This window comes from Doryrhamphus excisus, chromosome 19, assembly GCF_030265055.1.
Source record: "Doryrhamphus excisus isolate RoL2022-K1 chromosome 19, RoL_Dexc_1.0, whole genome shotgun sequence".
NCBI classification, from domain to species: Eukaryota; Metazoa; Chordata; class Actinopteri; order Syngnathiformes; family Syngnathidae; genus Doryrhamphus; species Doryrhamphus excisus.
In genome coordinates, this window is record NC_080484.1 from 4,215,046 (window position 1) to 4,240,267 (window position 25,222).

The 25,222-nt window shown below is 40.6% G+C and overlaps 1 protein-coding gene across 4 annotated transcripts in view; it reads left to right on the plus strand.

Annotated features, from left to right (window-relative positions):
• The first annotated feature begins 924 nt into the window (after window positions 1-924).
• Window positions 925-25,222, plus strand: part of ythdc2 (YTH domain containing 2) — a 35,411-nt gene continuing 11,113 nt past the window's right edge. For 2 of the 4 annotated variants that reach the window (XR_009120241.1, XM_058057259.1), the window contains exons 1-19: window positions 925-1,052; window positions 2,420-2,585; window positions 2,676-2,766; window positions 5,706-5,896; window positions 10,720-10,922; window positions 11,130-11,296; window positions 12,892-12,994; window positions 13,100-13,262; window positions 15,170-15,271; window positions 15,363-15,517; window positions 17,387-17,522; window positions 17,995-18,121; window positions 18,203-18,268; window positions 18,451-18,629; window positions 20,882-20,978; window positions 21,689-21,776; window positions 21,855-21,935; window positions 22,051-22,133; window positions 23,587-23,692. Coding sequence is in view for 3 of the 4 variants with exons in the window: in XM_058057259.1 (XP_057913242.1) it covers window positions 2,426-2,585; window positions 2,676-2,766; window positions 5,706-5,896; window positions 10,720-10,922; window positions 11,130-11,296; window positions 12,892-12,994; window positions 13,100-13,262; window positions 15,170-15,271; window positions 15,363-15,517; window positions 17,387-17,522; window positions 17,995-18,121; window positions 18,203-18,268; window positions 18,451-18,629; window positions 20,882-20,978; window positions 21,689-21,776; window positions 21,855-21,935; window positions 22,051-22,133; window positions 23,587-23,692 (2,298 nt within the window). In the remaining variant the exon portion in view is untranslated. The other 2 variants (XM_058057260.1, XM_058057261.1) reach the window with 2 other exon arrangements.

The following is a 25,222-nucleotide window of genomic DNA, read 5'->3' on the forward strand; positions in this document are numbered from 1 at the left end:
CGGACTCCGACAGACGGGTGGACCCCCACATTAAAGGGAGGAACCCCCAGCCGGCCAGGTCGAAGGGACCCAAGGATGGCAGACCCGACACAGCCCCCAGTGTGGAGGACCCCCCACTGGAGTTAAAAGCTAAAGACTAAAAGCATAAAATAGGACTAAAAAAAAGTTTGCAAACCAAACTTGATGGGGTGATCAGGACAACGTCTACAAACAGCAAGGGTGAGATCCAACCTGGCAACCAGTCCACGGTTACCAGTACTGAGATGCCAAGAGATTCAAACACAGGTCTTCCCGGTCTCCCACTGTGTGGCCTGTGTGTGCCCCACACCCTCCAGGACACTTGCCAGTAAACTACTGCATTGATTCTCAACCCAAAAGTAGGTCGGAGAGCCATTTTCCTACTTGTCTGTGCTATTTGCTTGCTGTCTAATCACAAGGTTAGATTTGTTTCCAGGCAGCCACGTAACCGTTGGAAACAGTCCCTTTCATTTTGATAATCAAGTACTACTACACGACATGTACTGTACATGACTTTGCTTTAAAGCCTTGGAAAAAAAACAAATTGATTTTTTTTGCATTCTATTATTGCTTGATTTTTTTGCCACCTGTCACTCAAAACTGACTGATGCTCTGTAGTGATCTGTAGTGCCATCTCATACATTCGAATAGTAGCAAAGATCAAGTAAGTTTGAACTTTGCTACTATTGGAATGTATAAAAATTATGTGTTTAAAAGGTAAATAAAATAAACACAATATTCTTTTCGACAGTTTCTATATGTAATATTGTATTTCATAATTAATTAAAATATCCATGATTAAATCATTATTTTAAAATGTCACAATTTATTTGACTTCATATTTGTTTAATGAGGACACAAAAAATCATAGACGAGACCCGAACAACCCATAACAGTAAAAGACTGATCATGACTCCCGGCCAAAAGGTGGCGTTAATGCTCTTTAATAAACTGGTGGTAAGTAGATAACTCCTGCCATTGTTCCGAAGAAGAAGAGAAGAAGAAGGGAAAAAGGAGGAGAAATTAAATACAAGGTGACGTATTTGTTGGTTAGCAATGGTTCATGACTTTTAGGAAAAGTTGAATAAGTACAGTTAAAGGTGTATATACTAGCTAGTTACTAATTTTACGGGGTTCAAATGCTTGATGAATACAGAAAAGGCGGAGCGACTGTAAAGAATCTTGAATTTAAGCTAGTGTTCCTCTTGAGCAATGTTACGTTCCTCCCGCTCGTATTTTAAGTCTTTTTCTAAGACTAACCAGTGGACACTTGGATGTTTTGTCACCGAGTCCAGTTGTGCTATCAATTCAGCGTCATAAAATACTCGTAGTATACTCATGATGATTTATTGTCGTCTTCACGTGATGTGTTGGCTCATGGCTGTTTAACGTTCATTTGGAGAACCGGACTAGTACCTAAAAGAGGTAAGAGTCCACAAAAAGTAAACCCCATGTAACGTTGATGACGATGTTAAGTTCAAAAGTAACTGCCTGTCACAGATATGTCTCCATCATCCTATACTTCCTACACTAGAGTAGGGTGGCGGTATTTTGACAAGCAATGGATCAACTCTGTGTGTATGTTTTGCTTTTTCTTTGGGTTTTTGGTAAAATTAATACAAAAAGATGCAAATTAATGTCCCAAGGAAAGGCAATGAAAATCAGGATAGTTTCCTTACTTTTTTAAAAACAAACAAAAAAAGCTGACAAGACAGGACATGTCCTGGGAAAACAGGGCGTTTCGTCACCAGATTGTACACTTCTTAGGGCTTTTGTCTGGTAGTTTGAACATCCATTAGATGGGGAATCACACAAGTATAGTGTTTTCTTTTATTAGCTTAGTTTCATTCATTCATTTTCTACCGCTTATCCTCGCGAGGGGGTGCTGGAGCCTATCCCAGCTGTCTTCGGGCGAGAGGCGGGGTACACCCTGGACTGGTGGTCAGCCAATCACAGGGCACACAAGACAAACAACCATTCACACTCACATTCATACCTATGGACAATTTGGAGTCGCCAATTAACCTCGCATGTTTTTATGTGCTTTTCAACTTACACGTTCACATAAAAGGAGGCGTTTGACCTCATATTGTTCTACTGCCCTCCCAGCTGATGTATTTAACAAAAAATGATTGAAAAATTAAGTAATTATTATGGAAACATTAAGAGCCAAAAGCAACAACGTTGCCGCTAATAGAGCAAGACTGTATAATGCTAAACATGTAAATGCGAACGTTAACACAGGACGAGTGGTTAGCATTACTAGGTTAACCTGAATGTGGACTGTTAAAGCTGTATACTTGCTCTCTCTCAACCTTAAAGCCTTCTATCGTGTACCCCCCAAAATGTTGTGAGCACGAGAATCATGTTGTCTGGAGAATAACTGGATCTTGTGTTGCAGTGCACCATGCCAAATTCTCGTGCATCCTCACAAACGCCTCAAAAGATGCGGAAAACACCACGTCCGTCTTCCTCCAGCAGTCGCTTCAAAGATATTCACATCAGTGAAGAAGTGAAAATTTCAATCAACCTCGCTCTGGAAAGGTTTTGTTACAGTGATCAGAAAGGTATCTATCGTCGAATGTGTTTGAAATGGTCACTTTTGTCATCAAGTGTGGTAAAATCTTCTTTGTTTGTTTTCTCCTCTCAACAAACAGAGATGGAATTTCCCTCCTCGCTTACTCCAACAGAGAGGGCTTTCATTCATCGTGCAGCACAGACCCTGGGGTACATTTCAAAAAGCAAAGGGTAAGTAAGGCTGGCCTGAACTCAAAGGGTAGCTGCTGAACTATGTATATGTAGTAGGGATTTTTGGGCCAATGCCAATCCAAATTTTTTTCCATCACCCTTAGCCGATGGACGATTTTGCTTGGGCCGATACTGCTTTTGCTCCCTCAATTTACATGAAAAAATTACAATGATAACAAATATTACAGGTCTCAAGTTTAAACAAATATTTATTGAAATGTAAACACTGAACACAGTAGGATTCAGCTTTCTTAAACACACATTTAAACGGCATTATCAACTTTAAAAGGAATAAATATTCAACCATGTGCAAAACACTTCTGTCGTAGATTAAGTTTTATCTAACATCGATGTGATGACTGCTCCTCCACAGTGAGACGCACACACCCCACCCCACCTCCACACACACAAACACATCACACTGACACAATTTAGTATGATATATAAAACATTTCTCTCATCATTAAAGTTCGTGTTGTGCATGCTAAAGACCTCTCTGATAGCAGGCACGGCTGCTCCAATTTGTTCTGTATGTATGTGTGTGTGTGTGCGTGCTCGGAGAGAGCGCACACACATATAATAACATGACACGCATTTAACCTCAGCCCGGCGTTGGCTGAATGAAACTCCTACAAACACAATGGGACTGAATTGCCAACGTTGACATTAAAGCGGTGTTGGTAACAGCTGTACATATTAGCCTCCAACTACATCAACAGCTCCCTAATTCCAAAGGTAGGCACTTTTAAAGATGAAGCATTCAGCAGCATTCCTGGTTTTCAGACCCACAAACTAAACTATATTTTCAAGCACGTATATTGCATGCACTTGGCGTTCATGTTTCCTATTTCAAAGCAGGTGGCAATATTTCAAGTAAGTTTAACTTTTAGTGGCTAATTAAAAGTTGAAAGTGTTGTGATTCACCACTCTTGCAGTGGGGGAGGGGTACCGCGACTGCGTGTGTTGCAGTGTACTCCGGCAACACAAAACTGCCCGGCGAATACCTGTCTGTAATGCGGCAGAAAAATACATCGGTGAACCCACTCGCGTATCGGCTGATACCGATTCAAGTAAAGAATGCAAATATCGGTCCTATATGTCGGCCGGCCGATTTATCGGTCGATCCTTACTTTATTTCTTCTAGGCACTTGGCAGTAAATTCAACTAAAGTGGGGAACAGCATATGGGGTGAAGTTGAACATTAATAAAACTGCGCTTGCATCAGATTTTACCGATCCCCACAAACGCATCACGATGAATCTAGATTTCACCCGTCAATTGCATCCATACCCAGTGAATGAGCCGATGCACTTGCATCGCGCGCATGGGCATCGATGTATCGATTAATATTGATTATTTTCCACACCCTTAATATAGACAAACTACCATTCACAATCGCATTCATACACTATATTACCAAAAGCATTTGCTCCCCCATCCAAATGATGAGGATCAGGTATCCTAATGACTTGGCCTGGCCACAGGTGTATAAAATCAAGCACCTAGGCATGCAGACTGTTTCTACAAACATTTGTGAAAGAATGGCTCGCTCTCTGGAGCTTAGTCAGTGCCAGGCTGGAACTGTCATCGGATGCCACCTGTGGAACAAATGCAGTCGTGAAATTTCCTCGCTGTCAACTGTCAGCTTTAATACAAGAAAATGGAAGAACAGAAACCTAGGCCATATAAATGGATGGAGAGGAGTCAGCGGATGCTGAGGTGCATAGCGTGCCAACTTCCTGCACGGTCCGTTGCTATAGAGCACCAAACTTCATGTGGCCTTCAGGTTAGCCAAAGCACACAGAGAGCTTCATGCCGGATGCAGAGGTGTAAAGCACGCCGCCACTGGACTATAGAGCAGTGGAGACGCGTTCTCTGGAGTGATGAACCACGCTTTTCCATCTGTCTGATGGACAAGTCTGGGTTTGGAGGTTGCCAGGAGAACGGTACATTTGGGACTGCATCTTGCCGAGTGTGAAATTTGGTGGCGGAGGAATTCTGGTGTGGGGTTGTTTTTCAGGAGTTGGGCTTGGCCCCTTAGTTCCAATGAAAGGAACTTTGAATGTTGGACCGACATCATATTGAACCTGATGGGTTCCGAATGGGATGGCAATGCCCAGTTCATATGTGAGTCATGGCAGGTGAGCAAATACTTTGGTCATATAGTGTACCTACGGACAATTTTGAATCGCCAATTAACCTAACATGCATTGGAATGTGGGAGGTACCCGGAGAAAACCCAGGGAGAGAACATGCAAACTCCATACAGAGATGCCCAAGTGGAGAATCGAAGCCTGGTCTTCCCGATCTCCTACATTCTAACCACTCGTCCACCATGCGACCACCTGTGTATTTCTGTTAATAAGACATCACAATGCCCAAATCGATGTCTTCTACTTCTTCTTCCTGCTCTTCCAGCTGTGACTTACCATACTTTTCTGCAATGTGAGCTTCTTCTCTGGAATTCAACATCTTTTAGGTCCCTTGCAAACTTAGTGGTGATGCTTGCTGTTGCTTGACAACACGTGGCATTATAATGCCGCAACTCCTGGGATGCGGGAAGTGGTGGTGACAGCACCTGAGGGAACAATGCATGTTACTGCTATTGTTGTGCAATACTTGTAATAATACAATACTTGACAAGGTGTGAAAAATGGTCTTCACGCTTTTTAGGATTTCTGTAAATAAGTAAATTGCGGGACATTACATGCAAGTGTAAACATTGCTTAATAATAACATATTTACCCTAATCATGTCCCTGGTCAAATCAACAAGCAATGTGATTGCTCCTCCACAGATACAGTAGATGTGGGGTGTGTGGGTGTTTGTGTTTTTTCGGGTGTGAGTGGTGAACAGGGATACAAACACCTATGCACACATGCACCAAGCACCCTCCAGTACAGTATAACAATTTGTGCATTGGTGCTTTTATATTTTAGGAAAGGATTACACCGATTCCTCACCATCAGAAAAAAGAATAATCAAGACGGCTGTCGCTCCACCATGACCCTGACACTCTCCCACAACTCCTTACATGCCATCCGCAGTCTGCTGCAGAGGTTCCCTTTGACCAGTAAAGCGTGTGAAGAATTGCAAGCCAGCAACAAAAGCAAGCTGGCTGCACAGTCTGGTGAGTTGAAAGTTAAATAAAAATGTTAAGTCACCTTCAACGAAGGAAGAATAACATCGCTTATTAGTTTCCTTTTAACACCTCATGTAGGACTGGGTCATATGGCGGAAGAAATTATTATTTTTTTAAAAACTATGATTTATTTATTAATTTTTTTCCCAATTCCATACATACAGCAGTGTATATTGGTTCATTAGAGTGTAAAGGCTCGCACAACACCAGAACATCCCACATAACAAGGGAAAAAAAGGACATTTAAATATATATATATATATATATATATATATATATATATATATATATATATATAGTATGTACAATAATGTATATAGCATACGCATACATACACACTATGTACATAAACATGTATATACATATACACTAATATAGTACATACATACACGTCGATACCCAGATGTACATACAATGTCAAAAAAATATATATATAAATAAATGAATAAATAAAGTAAATTAAAAAACTATTCTCTACCATAGTGCAAGTGCCCTGAGCAGTTCTTTGCCAGTGGACTGAGACTGCCACATTCTGTTAAATTTTGTGTCAGAACCTCGGAGACAGTGCCTGATTCTCGCCAGTTTCAGGAACAAATGATTGTGGTAGGTTTTTTCATATTGTCTGATCTCAATTGTTAAATATCATGATTTTATTTCCCAAAATGTATTAACATAGAAAATGTAATTGATTGCTGCTTTGGTCTGGTGGGAATACAAACATATCCACCTGACACAGTTGTCGCATTTTGGAAAAAAACCTACACATCCTGCACATCGAAATGGCTCTGAATGCTCCGTTTCAGAGTTTTGTCTAACACTGTCTCTCTGCGACGTCACAGATTGGCTTGTATTGACTTCCTTACATGGGTGTGCACTGTAGGCCTGATATGCTTCCTGACCTCCCCCAGGCTCTGCTTCTCCATTTACGGTGTTGGCAACATCTCCAAATAAGTGTTTTTGTTTATAATTCATAGCGAGGAAAGCATCAGCCACAAGTTGTTGGACTTACTGATTCCCTACCAGCAAAAGAAAAATATTTGAATCTGTCAACGGCATTTCACATTCGACTGTTTCATGATCATGGGCCAGTAAGCAGCTGGACTAGCCGACAAACTTGCTGAAGCCCGATGTCATTCCAATGTTATTTAGTCATGTGGAAGAGTCAGAAGAGCAAGCAGTGAGTAAGTAAGTTTATCAGTTTGTCTGTCTGTGTAGCATTATAGAGTGTGCATAGGGAGCGGGGCTACTAACAGCGTTTTCCAATTGGGTGGGTCTATCAGAGTTTTTTTTAAACACTCAAAAAACGTGTAATGACCACATAACATGTTACCGATGTTGTAGAAACACTAAAATGCTTAAGCTACTTACCAGTAAGGGACGTCTTGAAGTAACCTTTTTTCTTGAGAAACTTGGGACTGTCCAGTCTCTACTTCAGGATTGGATTCGGATTTGGCTGTATGTGAAAAATTTATATTTTAAAAAGATAAATGGCATCATTTTAATACATAATACATAATTTAATACATCATTGCTTAAAGACCCAGACTTTCTAAAATACTATGAGTGGACAATGTTTTTAGATTTTAATGACTAACCGGAATCCTCAGCTTGTGTTCTCTGGGAGACAGCAAAAGTTGTAATGCACGGAAAAATGATCTCCTATTCATCCTATAACAAAAAGAAAGATTATTGGAATTGGAGTAAAAAATCAAACTCCTTGAAACCGCTTATGCAGATTCACAAGATGAGAATACTCTGAATAACCTTAGAAAATTGAAATTAGAATAGAAATTCAAACATGCCAATAAATCTGGAAAATACTTAGCTAACCAACTATAACTTAATAAAGAAAAAAGCTCTATCTCCTCCATTAGAAACTCAGAAGGTAACATCACTCATCATTAATTCAGTTTTTAGGGACTTTTATAAAAAACTATACACAAAACTATACACACCTCAGATTAACCCTTCTCTTCCAGACATTGAAACATTTCTTAGCACCATAGAATTACCAAAATTAGAAGAAGATCAGGTGACAACCCTCGACTTACCCATTTCACTAACAGATCTTTATGATGCTCGACAGCAAATGCCAAATAACAAAGCACCAGGACCGGACGGGTTCCCTGCCGAATTTTGTAAAGCATTCTGGTCAGTGCTAGCCCCAGTATTTTTTAATGGTTCAGGAAATAAAAGAAAATGCACACCTACCCCAAAATATGAACTCTGCTACAATCAGTCCCCCCCTAAAACCAGAAAAAGACCCAACATTACCTTCCAGTTATCGTCCAATTTCACTTATTAATGCGGATCTTAAAATAATATGCAAAGTATTAGCTAGAAGACTGGAAAAAGTTACCCCTCATATAATACATCCTGATCAATCAGGATTTATCAAGGGGAGACACTCAGTTAGCAATGTACGCCGCTTAACCAATCTGTTTGATCACTCTATCATCCATAATTTGGAAACCACAATTGTCTCACTAGATGCTGAAAAAGCATTCGACAGAGTGAACTGGAAATTTCTCTTTGCAACCCTACAGAAATTTGACTTTGGAGACTCATTTACAACATGGATCAAAATATTATATAACTCACACTCCTCACTTCTCCAATTTATCGCACTCATCATCAACTTTAGCACCTCTCTATTAACTGGTCTAAATCCACAGTATTGCCCATTAATTTTGTTTTCCAGAGCACCCCCTCTATACCACTTCACTCAAGGAATATCAGGTATTTGGGTATCAACATTTCCTCCAATCTGTCAGACCTGATCAGCTTGAATTATACCCCACTGTTGAAATCATTTGAGGATGATTTTGACCGTTGGAGAACTTTGCCGATCTCTCTTATGGGCGGAGTAATCATTAGTAGTCATTAGATTCATATATAAATACATTTCTTTGGAAAAATAAGCCAGCACGAATAAGCCTAAAAACATTACAAAAATCTAAAGAATGTGGGGGCTTAAGACAGCCAAATTTGTCCAATTACTTCCTGGCAAACAGGTTACAGTATATCTTAAAATGGATAAAGCCTAACCCCTTGGATCACTTTTGGCTAGACATTGAACAATCATTTAGCCAAGAAATCCCCATCTTTAACTTACCTTTCATCAGCCAAATCCTTCGGAAAAATGTTTGTTTCAAAAGTATAAATATAAACACCACTCTGACAGCTTGGTGGGAATTTTTAAAAAGAACTCACTCACTCCTTGCCAGTACATAACTTGGTCCTCGCTCACTCCTTGCCAGTACACTCCAATCTGGAATAACCCTGATATATTGCTTAAAAAAAACCATTGGATTTTATAACATGGCATGAAAAATGAATAAGTTGCATGGAAAATAACATAAAAGGGAAAAAAGTTGTCATTCAATTACCTTGTTACACAGTATGGGTTAAGCCAGAATAAATTTCTTGAATACTTACAAATTAAATCCATAATTAGTTAGTTTCTGCAACATATCTTGGGAAAGCTATCCCACCATTGACCATTGATCAATTCTTAAATGTATCCGCTCCCCAAACATTATCCAAGCTGTACATTATTTTGTCAAAGTGTGACAACACCGTCGGTGTTCCAGTCTCCAAATGGAACCTAGATGTATCTACAAGCTGTGACCCTGGGTTCTGAACATAGCCCTTTACAAAAATCTTCTGTTAGATCATATAGCAATTGAGCGAATGTCTGCTGAATCCATAGAACAACTGTCAGAATTTCAATCTATATGGGCTCCAATAATTAATTTCCTAATCTAACTCTCGAACGGCTGAGTGTGTCTGTCCATGCCCCCTGACGGTAATAATGTCAAGCAGTGAGATTTTAATCACTGCAACTGTATGGCTGTAATTCTGTTTACTATCACAGTTCATGTCTTCATTGCTACTATTGCCACTGGTAAGTTGGACTGTTTCATTTCACTGATATCATCTCCATTGTGACCCTTAGCCATCATTGACATTTAACTGATGCAGTCCTGTTTGTCATTGTTGTTGTTATGGGAATTGTTGTTGCTGCTGTTTTTGTCTCTCTCTCTCTACTCTCTCCCACCCTGACCCCAATTTCTCTTCTTCTTCTTGTCTGTGTTTCTTCTTGCTCCTGTCCGGACGCTCCATATTTGCATAACAAAAACGTCAAATAACGGCAAATAAAATTTCATAGTACAGGGAAGTTGTAACTTACACCTTTCCTGACACAGAGCAAATCTGTTTAGCATCTAAGGGCATTTAGAGCAACAATACTATCTGCCCCAATGGCTGGACGGGACGCAAAAAAAAATATATATAAAAAGATAAATGGCAATTTATTATAAACTCCCACACCATTTATCAACTCCCATAAAGTTGGGTTCGGCAGCAATCAGCAAAAGACCAGAAGTCCTCCTGAGCACTTGGGAGTGTGACCAACCACAGCGGAGTGGGCTTGTCTGAAGGCGGGCTGTGGGTGGAATAAATTAAAACAGACCGTTTTCTCAGGAAGCACGAAATCCAAAGAAATACAGCTGGAATAGGTGCAGATTCCGGAAGATCTTGAAAGCTTGCTGTGCTGGTGTATAGCTGCTCTATAGGAGTCCACAGCTGAATACCAAGGGATGAAAAATTAGCATAATAGTTCCCCTGTACCGTATTTACCTAAATGACCAAGACAACTCTGTAGCTGGATTTTTTTTGCCAGGAAAAAAAGTGATTTGCTTGCTCAATGCTCAGAGCAATGGGAAAGTCCAAGGAAAAGTCAGGCAAAATATTTTTTTGGTGACATTTTGATGAAATTGTCTAATAATCCTCTTGTCTTCCATAATTAGACAACAGCGCTGACACCAGCAGGCCAAATGGGTGCCTCATCAGCAGTGTTTCTTTGGTACCTCCTCGGAGGAGGCCATCGCAATTTGACATTTTCAGACGATCCCTGCCTGTTTGTGAACATGAAGAAGAGATAGTCAGGCTTGTTCGAGAGAACCGGGTGGTGCTGGTGGTAGGAGAGACCGGTTCTGGAAAAACAACCCAGGTGAGAGAAGACAAAATTTCAATAATGAGTTCTGTTGTTGCATTGGACATGAGAACCAACATTGGGATCGTTTGGATAGTATCTTTGGGCTGTGCATAACTGGCCATCAAGTGAGTGGAAAAACGGTTCTGAATTCTCAAAGCCAAAGTAGGTAAAAGTCTGACTGCATCTCTCTGATGGATGTAAATGTTTCTGTGTGTTGACCAGATTCCACAGTTTCTGCTGGATGACTGCGCCAAGAAAGGAGAACCCTGCAGAATTTTCTGTACTCAGCCAAGACGCCTGGCTGCCATCACAGTCGCTGAGAGAGTGGCAGCCGAGATGGGAGAGACCGTCGGCCGTACCGTCGGCTACCAAATCAGACTACAGAGCAGGTAAATGGGGTGGAAACTAATATTTACATTTTTAACTGGAATCAATTGTCACAATAACAATAATATCTCAAGACGGTGATAGGGTGAAACAAAAACAAAAAATATATATTTCATAGTTTATATTTTATCCAAACACAGTGGGAACATCACACAGTGGAAAATACTATATTAGCATGTTGGCTAGGGATCGACCGATATGGTTTTTTTCGGGCCGATACCGATTTTTTTCCATCACCCTTAGCTGATGGCTGATTTTGCTTGGGCCGATATTTTGGCCGATACTGCTTTTGATCCCTCAATTTACATGAAAAAATGACAATGATAACAAAACTATTACAGGTACAAGTTTAAACAAATATTTATTGAAATGTAAATACTGAACACAGTAGGATTCAGCTTTCTTAAACACACATTTAAACGGCATTATCAACTTATGTAATGTTCTGATGCTCTTCAGCTGCTGTTTGACACATGTATGTACAAATATTTTTAACATTTTCCGAAATGTTGGCTTTTCAACCGTATTGAAAGGTTGCATCTGTTTTGCAATTTTGCGAGCGACATGTTTGTATTTACTTTGCAGACCAAACTCCTCATTAAACGGTGATGGTATCTCCCTTCTTCCCTGTCACTACATTTGAATAAATGCAGCATATCAGTTCGCCAGTGTTCATGAGCTCACCTCAAAACCAAAATATTCCTACGCTGGGGCTGTAGCATGCACCTTTAGAAAGCATCTTTTTTGTGCTTTCATTCACATCAGCTTATGCTGACGCATGATGCTAACTTGCAGCTAGCGCTCCATTCCACTGGGGCACTAACGTACATGGACCGATGCAGAGTGAAGCCTCTTGTCATCCAGCCTGTGATGAAGACGACATTGCTGTGTTGGCTAGTGGTTTGTCAGTCATGAACAAACGGGTAAAAAAACTAGTTCTTTTTTGTGAACGGAATGAACAAGGCCACCGCCCCTAAAATACCCGTTCGTTGCAAATGCTTTTTTTTGATTTACTGGAGTGTCGGTTCACGGTTCCTTTTGCAGGGCGGCACTGTCTGCGTGCTTGCCTGTCTTATCCTATCGTCGCGCCTCGCTCTGTGGGTGGGTGGGGTTAGCTGACTGAAAGACGAGACCTCTCAGTCTCGGTTTTTCCAGTCAGAAAGACCGAGAGATCTGTTGTAACGCCAGACCGGGGAGCTGAGACCCTCGGATCCGGCTGTCATAATACTTCAGATTTCAAGGTATGTCATCACGAGTTGTTGCGCTGTTGAGTCGGAACGAACGTGACATGAGTGAACATGAGTGAACGGACTGACTCGACACGGTTGACCAGGTCTATGCACAGGGAAAGATCACAGGCTAACGGCCAATTAAACGAAATAAACAGCTCTTTTTACTGAATGAACCGGAATGATCCGGTTCACTGAGGTGAACGGTTTTGCCCACCACTAGTATTGGCTGTGTTCTCCCAACAACTAGTGGCAATTTTATTTCTGTCTGCAGCTAGACTCAATGCACTCATTTTTGGAAAAAAAAGACTCTTCACCATGAATCAGTAGGGTTTCTTCTTGATTGACTTTTCCCCATGAATCTTTAGGGTTTCCCCAAAGACACTGTTGACCTTCTGCACCGTTGGAGTATTCCTCAGGACACTGATGGCGGGAAATGTCCACATGACAACTGTCACACATGTCATTGTGGTGAGCAAATGATGTACAATTCTATATTCTGCACTATTTTCAGTTGGCTTTTTTTGGTTTCTGCACGAAGCAGTTTTCTGTTTAAACCCACCTCTGTTTTCCAAGGATGAGGTGCATGAGCGTGATGGTCTGACTGACTTTCTGCTTACGAAGATGCTTGATGTACTTCAGGAAATCCCCACATTGAAACTTATCCTTTCCAGTGCTTCACTGGACGTTGACTTGTTCATCAAATACTTTGGTGCTTGGTCCTGCCCAGTTATCCATCGTAAGTACTTTTTTCTTATTTACTACTTAGTACTGAGCTACATCTTTGGTTGTTTTTATTTTTCTGTGTAAGTCCTTGTAACAACACAAGTTTTTTGAACTGACTGGGTTGGCTACACTATTGTTTTGGTTTGGTATCTACTTTGGTTTTAAGGCCATGGTTCGGCTCATTTTAGGTACAATAAGACTGCTTAGGGTTTTTGTAAAAAGCTTTAAAACTGCCAACTGCTAGCAGGCCATTCTCCCAAAAAATAAGACGAAAGCATTTAAAGCAGAGCAATCAATTATTGTGCCCAGTCCCCGAATCCCGGAGGTGCCAAAAAAAATTGTCAAGCTGTGGCGATGCAGATTGTTACATATTGACCAGCTCCAGCCGCAGAAGCGCTGTATTAAAAATTTGACCTGTAGGTCTTGTGCATGTGCAGAACCCATTGTGTTTCCCAGACCAATTAATAATAATAATAATAATAATACATTTTATTTCAAAGCGCCTTTCAGGACACCCAAGGTCGCTGTACAAAAGATAAAAACACCAATATAAAATATAAGATAAAAGAGAACATACAATAAATAAAGCATAAATGGGGGGGGGGGGCATGTGAAACAGTTAAAGAGAATAGTCAAGTTTGAACAGATGAGTTTTGAGTTTGGATTTGAAGATGGGAAGGGTGGCAGAGTTACGGAGGTCTGGTGACAATGAGTTCCGGAGTTGGGGAGCAGAGCGGCTGAAAGCTCTGCTCCCCATAGTGCGAAGGCGTGCAGAGGGTACTGTGAGATGGAGGGAGTAGGAAGATCTGAGGGAACGGGATGGCTTGAGAATGTGGACGAGGTCAGAGAGGGAAGGGGGGGCAAGGTTATGGATGGACTTGTAGGTGTGCAGAAGGACTTTGTAGGTGATTCTTTGAGTCACTGGGAGCCAGTGGAGTTGCTGCAGGATGATGTGGTGGGATGAGGGGGTTCTGGTGATGATCCGGGCAGCAGAGTTCTGAACCAGTTGTAGCTTACGGAGGGATTTTTGAGGGAGGCCGAAGAGGAGTGAGTCACAATAGTCGAGGCGGGAAGTGACAAGGCTATGGACGAGGATGGCGGTGGTGTGGGGGGTGAGGAAGGGGCAGAGACGATTAATGGAGCGCAGATGGAAGTAAGCTGACCTGGTGACGTTATTAATGTGTGATTGAAAAGATAGTGTGCTTTCAAGGATGACACCCAGACTCTTGACCTGAGGGGAGGGGGAGACTAAGGAGCTGTCGATGGAGAGAGAGAGAGAGAGAGAGAAGGAGTCAACTTTAGATAAGGTGGATTTGGTGCCAATGAGTAAGAATTACGAAATAACAAGGATGATTGTGAGAAAGGTGAGGGAGCAGCCCACAATGATGAGGAGCTGCTTGATGTTGAGGGAGTTGGGAGCACACTCGATAAAATAAAGCATTCGTAAAGGCCCCTCTGCTTATGCACCTGCATGTAATTATCAGGACTCTCAATCGATTAAAATACTTGATCATGATTAATTACATTTTTGCCCATAGTTAACAATTAATCGCAGATCGAAATAAGGCAGACAGGCAGGAATAGGGTTCAGCACCTTTGGTAAGTTTGATCCACGGAACAACGGCATGAATGGAGTGACCCCTTTTGTTAGCCATACAGTCATTTTGTATCGGTGGGTGGAGGCAGGGCGCGCGAGAATACACACAGAGTGCAGAAACATGTAATGTAATAGAAATTAAATTAGGAAATTACAATATATTGTCATTTTTCATTGTACTTTTCTTTAACGTAATGTTAATTTGGTCATGTCTCGTTCTTGTAGACCCAATCTCGTGTGTCGCCTCGAGTGTCTCACGGATCACGGAGTATCACGTTACTCCCCGACTAACAATTGATATGAGGTTTTTGGTATACTTCTAGTGAAAGGAAGACAGTTTGAAGTGAAGCAACTTTTTCTGGAAGACATTCTGAGGCTGACTGGTTTTAACAAGGAAATGGAGTGCAAGGAGGACTCCCACCGAAGTATAATGATTTATTCCAAGTACTGAATAAATACTGACTCTTTTACCCTGAAACATTGTCCTAAGCACTTTCCTGTTAATTTAACCCCCAGAAGACAGCAAGCAGAACCTTTTGACAAAGTGGTGTAAGGTTGTGGAAAAGAGTGGTGTGGAAGAAGTGCAGAACGCACATGCGGTGTCCTCTGGCTTGCTCGAGAGCAGCAGTGTTTTGGACTCAGGGGAAGGAGATGGCGCCATCCACACACTGGTAACTTACTCACTAACACACATCTGACAAATACTGTAAATGTAAATACAGTAAATACTGTGTATTTACACCGCAACATTGTATGTCTGCCAACTTTCTTTTTTCCTTTTTTGTTATAGGTAAGATAAGGTATGCCTTTATTCGTCCCTCAGTGCGGAAATTTGCATTGCACAGCAGCTATAGAACAGAATCTTATAAGCAGTACAAAATATACAATATAAAAATAAACAATATAAACAACCTAAGTATTAACAATTTTACCCAGGGTTATATACCAATACAGTTTGTAAGGTAATATGAAATAAGAGATGAAATATATGACCAGTCTATAAACTATGAGATCTTGCTGGTGAGTTACGTAAATATGAGGCATTATAAAAATACTGCACTTAGAACTTGATATTGCACATGGAGCTTGATCAGATATTGCACAGTGAATGGAGTCTGGACTAACTCCTTCATTCATTTTCTCCCGCTTATTCTCACGAGGGTCGCGGGGGGTGCTGGAGCCTATTCCAGCTGTTTTTGGGCAAGAGCTACACCCCGGACTGGTCGCCAGCCAATCACAGGGCACATATAGACAAACAACCATTCACACTCACATTCATACCTATGGACAATTTGGAGTCACCAATTAACCTAGCATGTTTTTGGAATGTGGGAGGAAACCGGAGTACCCGTAAAAACCCACACATGCACGGGGAGAACATGCAAACTCCACACAGAGATGACAGAAGGTGGAATTGAACTCGGATCTCCTAGCTGCAAGACCTGTGGGCTAACCACTCGACCGTCGTGCAGCCAGTATGATGATTATTAGAATTGTTGTTGATGTTATAGTGCCTGACCAAAAGTTGTAATTTTGGGAAAATTTGTGGGGGCAAAAAATTTATATTATTGTAATAAATTCCAAACATTATGAGTAAATAAATAAATAAAGTCCTAATATTACGAAAATAAAATTTATGAAGATTATTTAAGAAGAAAGTTGAACATTTAGGAGGAAGTTGGAAAATTAAGAATAAATAATAACACCCACAAAATTGAAAAAAGAGACAGAAGTTTATACTGATAGGCTTTTTCACCTGGATGACAGTTTTTTAAAATATGTATAACTTGTTAACATGTCTATATGTTTTGCTTATCAATACCAAAGTTGCCCTATTTTTCAGTATGCGGCCCTCGCTGGAAAAAGTCGGGACACCCCTGATTTACATGCTCGGCTGCATCTCATAAATATTGCGTTGGGCTACGGATGACGTGTGACTCGCGTACCCTCGGCAACCACTTCTGACTCCGCAGTGGGTGCACGTCAGTCTCAGCACTTCCTCGTGTGGACCGTGACGAGTGTGCCTTTGCTTGAAACGCGCGTTGTGCACACTAATTTCAGCAGGGCCTAGTAGAGGCAGGCAAACCTGCTTTTCATTCAGGTTTTCAGTTAACCACTCGACTGCCGTGCAGCCTGGAATAACTATACTGGATATAAAAGGAAAGTATTGCACCCACCACCTCCACTGGGTCAAGGGGGCAACCCAGGGCAGAGCTGGCCTTCTTGATGATCTTATCCAGTCTCTTCCTGTCCACAGCTGAAATGCTGCTACCCCAGCCGACTACTCCTTGGAAAATGGCTGACGCTACGACAGAGTCATAGAATGTCTTAAGGAGTGCCCATTGCACTCCAAAAGACCTCAGTCCCCTGAGCAAATAGAGTCCGCTCAGACCCTTCTTGTAAAGTGTAAAGTAGTAGTAGGTAATACAAATAGGACATTTTGCACCACTATTTCACCAGTGGCGTGAAGGGATACACACAGTACATCCTTTGACTTCAATTGGTAACCACTTCCTTTTTGCATTTGTCTATTGTGACAGAATGCGAATGGCACAGAGCAGTTGGAGCCATGGCTGAGAAGAGAGATGGATGCCTGCATTTCTAATATTTTCATGAATGACGACCAGGAGACTTTTAGTCACCTTTTCCACCTCATTCTCTATGAAAATGTCAATGGTAGGACGATCAGATCATCTTGTTTTGCTCTATGAACCTTAATGAAAACAATTAATGGGTGCCAGTGTACATATACTTTGTATATGTTTGTTGGTAGCTCAGCAAACATGATTCATAACATAAAAATGGCATTTTTTAATTAGTTATTTGCACAATTGTTGGTGTTATAAGAAGAGGATCCAGAGATATTTTACTTTGAAGTATTTGACGAACCAAGTACATCAGGGGTTTTTAAAGTGTGAGGCTAAGACTTTGAGGAAGATGTAGGAGCTTGAGAAAATGAATTCATGTAAATAATTCCCACATCCCTAAAGGCAAAATGAATGTGTTCTAAGTTCCTATGGTGCAATTCTGGAATGGGGAAATACTCGTGCTAATTTGTGCTTCGTGTGACGGAGGCTTAAACTTCTGACCGGAACCGGAACAGTAACTAATAAATAAAATATGAAAAGTTGTTTCTTCATGTGTTTAGTGGACTACATGCACAGTGAAACGGGAGCAACACCGCTGATGGTGACAGCAGGCCGAGGGTTCCTCACTCAGATGGAGCAGTTGCTTAGCATGGGAGCGGATGTCAACCTAAAGCTGTCCAACGGATGGTAGGCCATCCATCCATCCATACTGACTGAAGATGCATTTGTACACCCTTGTCATATGAAATGTTTTTTGTTTTCTTATAGGACTGCTTTAGACTTTGCTCAACATTTCCAGCAGACAGAGGCTGTGGATCTTCTTCAGTCCTCAACGTGAGTATCGTGTTCTTCGGACACAAACATTTTCACAAACATTTTATGAAAATGTGACAAGCGATTGGACTCGTACAGAAAGAGAGCTTCACCTGACTGCAAGTCACTGACGACAATCGTAGTAAAACTATATAACTAAATCTTGCGTGGAGAAGCTCTGAATTACATTTCACCTTTTGCAGTCTCTTGGGAGTGACGCATAGCCGGGATGAGCTTGCTCCGGTTCAGTGTGCCACTGCTGAGTTGAGGACCGAAGACCAGGAGGTCCTCACGCTGTATCATGGCAACTTTGATGATGAGTTTGTAGACCTGGATCTCATTGTGGACCTGCTGCACAAGATTTGCTCAACCATGAGTGATGGTGTGACTCATTACTTACAATGCCTGTTAATAGCCTTACAGAAAATACTTCTTAACAAAATGCACAAGCATGCATACTACCGTATTTTCCGGACTATAAGTCGCGCTTTTTTCATAGGTTGGCTGTTCCTGCGACTTATACTCCAGAGCGACTTATAAATGAAAAAACTGTTTATGTTACAGCCCTGTGATTGGCTGGTGACCAGTCCAGGGTGTACCCCACCTCTCGCCCGAAGACAGCTGGGATAGGCTCCAGCACCCCCGCGACCCTTGTGAGGAAAAAGCGGTAGAAAATGAATGAATGAATGTTTATGTTACATAAACACTGGACATCTTTTCTGTTCATGTTTATTTTTAGTGTAGCTGAATAACCATTGTGTTAGCATATCTTACACCTATTCAGCCTGTTCTCTAGTCTTTTATTGTTAGAACTTGCCTTCCAAGAGGACGTAAAATAGTTTGCAAAATAAATTACCCGCAAAAAATTTGACTTATACTCCAGTGCGACTAATGTATGTTTTTTTCTACCTAATTATGAATTTTTGGTCTTGTGCGACTTAGACTACGGAGCGACTTATAGTCCAGAAAATACGGTACTGCTTCACACCCATTTACCACCGATTTACTCATTGTCATGCCAGACGCACCCAAAATTGCATACCAATGTGGGGACAAAATGTGTGCAAGTGGAAACAAGGCATTAGACTTTGGCTTTATTAGCACACAGTAAGCTACATACAGAAAATACGGTACTATACAGTATGTCAATAAATAATAATGAATAATTATACATGAAAGTTATGGCTGTCAAAAAATAATGTATTGACTGAATCACAACTGGAAGCAGACTGAGGCACAATGTGTAACATCCCCGCAGAGTTTGATACTCTTTATTAACTTTATCCTGACGTGACTGACCCCAGCAACAGCAGTGCTCCTCTGACACTGTATACCTGGAGTGGGTCCCGGGGCCCACCAAGCGTTTGAATCGGGCCCGCCAGTTGCTTTCTAAGTATTTCAACTTTTAACATACAAACTGGCAACATGACTTGCAAGTCGGATGTCTTATTTACTAAAAATAAATAAATACATTTAAAAAAACTGTAAATTTAGATGACATACCTTATTTTCCGGACTATAAGTCGCACTTTTTTTCATAAGTTGGCTGTTCCTGCGACTAATACTCCAGAGCCACTTAGAAATGAAAAAAACAGTTGCTGTTACATAAACGCTGGACACCTTTTTATGTTTATTTTTTGTGTAGCTGTACCATTATGTTAGCATATCCTACACCTATTCAGACTGTTCTCTATTCTTTTATTGTTAGAACTTGCTTTCCAAGTGGACGTAATGTCTGTTTTGGTCATAAAATAAATTACCCACAAAAAATGCGACTTATAGTCCAGTGCGACTTCTGTATGTTTTTTTCTACCTAATTATGCATTTTTGGCCTTGTGCGACTTATAATCCAGGAAATACGGTAGTTTGATGTGGTCTGATGTTCAAGTGCTCCTGAAAAAAGGGACATGAGAACATACAGCTGATAGTATAACACTTTTACACATACAATTAGACAAATAATTCAAGGAAAATTATAAGTATATATAAGTATAAAATTAGTGTGTTAAATATATGTTCTGTCCCCTGGACAATTTTGTTAACTCAATGCGGCCCACAAGTCAAAATATTTGCCTACCCCTGCTGCATACAGTCCCGATGTTAAGATCAGTTGTAAAAATGCAAGGATTTTCATTTTGTGCTGTCGGGTCTTAATTAAGGAGGATCTAAGTAGAGCTTCAAAACAATTTCAAACAAAGTGAAATAGCCTGTTTCGTCAGCTGAGCTAAAGTTTAAGACAGTTGTCAATAAAACGAAAATAACCCCCCCAGTTAATCACCTGCAAAAGGTTGGGTTTCCAGGAGAAGATGGCTTTCTGGACGGCGTCCACTGTCTGCAACTGATGTTCATATCATTTCAATTGGAGCCGCTAATATAAATATATATAATCCTGTACTGTCATTTAACATTCTGTTCATAAAACACGGTAAAAATGTTCATCTTTCAGACGTACCTGCAAGTGTTAGCTAGTCCTGATTTGTTATTTTGAAATGTATGATTATTCTAATTAAAATGTCTAATCATTTGACAGCCTTAATAATACTTTTTAATATAATAATAAAAAAAAACGGTTGTACATAAATGATAAATAGTTAATAGTAATGTAGTTAAATTTTGTATTTTTTCTGTCTTCAGGTGCAGTACTTATTTTTCTTCCTGGATATAGTGAGATTGTGTCACTCAGGGACCGCATCCTCTACGATGACAAGAGATTCTTGGGATCCTCCCAAAGGTGAAATATGAGGCATTTAGTCAATTAGAATTAGATGAATGGGATGCATGATAGGTTTTATTTTCTTAATGTATTGCACTGATTCTACCACATTGTTGTTTACTACGTGTTTGCTCTGTTGACTAATGTTCTCGTGAAGCCAAGCAGTGTTAGATTAGGCCCCACAATGATAATATAGGATTGGATTATGAACCGTATTTTCTGGACTATAAGTCGCACAAGACCAAAAATGCATAATTAGGTAGAAAAAAACATACATAAGTCGCACTGGAGTATAAGTCGCATTTTTTTGCGGGTAATTTATTCTATGACCAAAACAGACATTACGCCCTCTTGGAAGGCAAATTCTAACAACAAAAGAATAGAGAACAGGCTGAATAGGTGTAAGATATGCTAACACAATGGTTATTCAGCTACACAAAAAATAAACATGAACAGAAAAGGTGTCCAGTGTTTATGTAACAAACAGTTTTTTTCATTTATAAGTCACTCTGGAGTACAAGTCACAGGAACAGCCAACCTATGAAAAATAGTGCGACTTACGTATAGTCCGGAAAATACGGTAGCAGGTAGCTTCCATCAGAATGATCTGATCTGACCTACTTATATCTAGACCTACTGATAAATTGAATACAGTAGTTCTGTTGGCTCAGAATTTACTCATTTCAGCAATCACGGGGTGTGTTTGACTCCTTTTTTGTTTTTTGTAGGTATCAGGTGTTCACACTGCATTCCGACATGCCCAGCACGGAGCAGAAAAAAGCAATGAAGACTTCCCCGCCTGGCGTTAGGAAGATCGTAAGTAACAACCTTTTTTCCCCCACAATCATCTTGGCCCCTTCCCCTGGAATGGACATGTTTTTTGTCCTTTTTCAGATTCTTTCCACCAACATTGCTGAGACAAGCATTACCATCAACGATGTGGTTTTCGTCATTGATTCTGGAAAAGTCAAAGAGGTACAGCCTCTGTGGAAGACTCGGATTTCCCCAGACTAAAAACATTACAGCATTTACAAAACATTCAATGTCATGCCTGTAGTCACTGCTTAACACGTGACTCTCTTATTTGTAGAAGTCCTTTGATACCATCAGCCGTGTATCGATGCTAAAAACAGTTTGGATTTCAAAAGCCAGTGCTCTTCAACGAAAAGGAAGGTAACGGCAATAATGTGTTTTATCAATATAACACTGATTGGAAGCCTGGCTCACTGTGCCGTCCTTATATGGGCATTTCCGGGTTCAAGCTGTTAAAAGTACAAGGTGATTGGGACCAATCACAGCACATTGGGCGTGCCCGCAGGCGGGCTGTGGTTGGAATAAATTAAAATAAATACAGCTGCAATTGGCGTGGATTCTGAAAGATCTCGAAAGCTTTCTGTGTGGGTTAACACGTGTAGCTGCTCTATAGGAGTCCACTACTCAATACAAAGCACAGAACATGAGCATAATAGGTCCCCTTTTTAGATATGGAAATTCCATAAATTCTTTGTACTGTAACAGAGAGAGACAGGGTTTAAAAATCTAGAAAATAACATGAAATAAAGGTTACAAATTCATTTCTATCTGACTGAGGGAAGTAAGTATTTTAACCCCTACCAACCAGCAGGTGAGGCTTGTGAGGTCACCTGTCATGATAAAAAAATGAACTTTCTTCACTAAAAAGGCTGAATTTGCAGATCTAATCAAATACAGGGAAGAAACTAAAGTGAGGCCGCGGTGAGCATGGTGTATCAGCTTTGTGCCGAGTGTGGCTCCTGTCACCGGCCAGTTTTGTCGGCATTGTTCGTCATTTATTTCGTTGGTCGAGTCTTGAAATTTAGTTTGGATCAAAAACAAACTTTCCGCAGCAGTCCAGTGCCGATTGCTCGCCTCCATTTTTAAAAGCGAAGAACGTCTGGAGCTGCGTGTTACGTCATATCTGAGCATGTGCTGAAAGAACGCACCCGGGATAAATTCAAACAGGAAAAGATCAAATTCAATCTTGCTAATATTTTATAATTAAACTCGGGACATGTTTTATATAGATATATATTTTCTTTTTATGAATAAAAATTGCACACAATTGTATTGCACACTTACTGTACATAACAGTGAGATGTGTGTTTTTGTAGTGCAATTTATGAATTAACCAGAACGGTGGAGCTACTCATTACCGAGTCCTACTGAGATTTTTTTTTGTTCAGAGAGTTTTTATGTAAATTTTTGATCAGCCGATAAACAGCCTATTTCACTTTAATGGTTGTTTTCAATAAATACTTTTTCAAATTTCTCTTTGTCTTCTTGCATATTGTCGCTATTGTAGGTAAATTCAAGTTATTTTTCAATTGGTCTTAAGATTTTGACCTGGTCTGTATTATTGTTGTTTTTCTCAATTTTATCTGATGCAAAAAACTAAGCAAACGACACCATCTATGTACTGTATGTGTGTTATTGTCATTGTTGGTTTATTAACGCACATGTCAGCTCACACATCAATAACTGACAAAATCCCACTGAATGCCTTCTTACGAACAAGTATGTTCCGTAGATGTGATTTATGTTTGGTTGTGTGAGTGCATCCGCCATTTATCGTTACTGCAATGGAACTAAAAGTTTTGCGTCTTCACAGAGCCGGCCGCTGCCAGCCAGGGATCTGCTTTCACCTCTTCAGTCAGCTAAGGTTCCACAACATGCAGGAGTTTCAGGTTCCACAGCTGCTGCGGATGCCTCTGCAGGTAACCACACTCGCAGTTCAACTTTTTTGTTGTTTGCCATGAGATGAAACGTCTTCCAGATGGAGACGCCACAATGAGGCCAAGAAGCATCAACCTATCAACTCAAAAGTAAAAAATAACGTCCATGTAGAGCAGGGGTGGGCAAACTTTTTGACTCGTGGGCCGCGTTGAGTTAACAAAATTGTGCGGGGGACCAGAACATATATTTAACACACACACTATTTCAGCCTTCAAATTTCCACAAAGGAGGATTCACTATTAACAAATTAAATATTTTTGTAGTTAGATTTAGTATGATTATTCATTCATTTTCTACCGTTTATCCTCACGAGGGTCGCGGGAGTACTGGAGCCTATCCCAGCTGTCTTCGCGTGAGAGGCGGGGTACACCCTAGATTGGTGGCCAGCCAGTCACAGGGCACATATAGACAAACAACCATTTACACTCACATTCATACCTATGGACAATTTGGAGTCGCCAATTAACCTAGCATGTTTTTGGAATGTGGGAGGAAACCGGAGTACCCGGAGAAAACCCACGCATGCACAGGGAGAACATGCAAACTCCACACAGAGATAGCCAAGGGTGGAACTGAACTCGGGTCTCCTAGCTGTGAGGCCTGCGAGCTAACCACTCAACCTGTATGATTATTATTAGAATTGTTATGATGTTATAGTGCCAGACCAAAAGTTGTAATTTTTGGAAAATTAGTGGGGGCAAAAAATGTATATTATTGGAATAAATTCCAAACATTATGAGTAAATAAATAAATAAAGTCCTAATATTCCGAAAATAAAATTTATGAAGATTATTTAAGAAGAAGGTTGAACATTTAGAAGGAAGTTGGAAAATTAAGAAAAAAATAATGACACCAAAAAATTGAAAAAAAAGAGACATAAGTTTATACTAATAGGCATTTTCACCTAGATGACAGTTTTTTAAAATATGTATAACTTGTTAACATGTCTATATGTTTTGCTTATCAATACCAAAGTGGCCCTATTTTTCAGTATGCGGCCCTCGCTGGAAAAAGTCGGGACACCCCTGATTTACATGATGCTCGGGCTTCAACTCATGAATATTGCGTTGGGCTACGGATGACGTGTGACTCGCGTGCCCTCTGCAACCACTTCTGACTCTGCAGTGGGTGCACGTCAGTCTCTGCACTTCCTTGTGTGGACTGTGACGAGTGTGCCTTTGCTTGAAACGCGCGTTGTGCACACTGATTTCAGCAGTGGCGCCAGCCAAGCTGACGGACCGCTGCGGGCATTTTGTCTCAACTCCAGGCACAGAAGACTGTTAAGAAGGCAGAGGATGCCACTGGTGGGGCCTAGTAGAGGCCATTTTGTTGATGTTCTGGTAAAACAAGCATATTGGCTTTGTTTGGCTTGAAATAAGTAAGATTAGAAAATAAATGTTACTTGGCTATTTTCATTTTGTAAAAGTATCTCACAAGAAACACCCTTGGTGACCCCTGATATAGCCAACAGTACATCTAAACATTTACACTGCATGTGTGTGATCGGTATT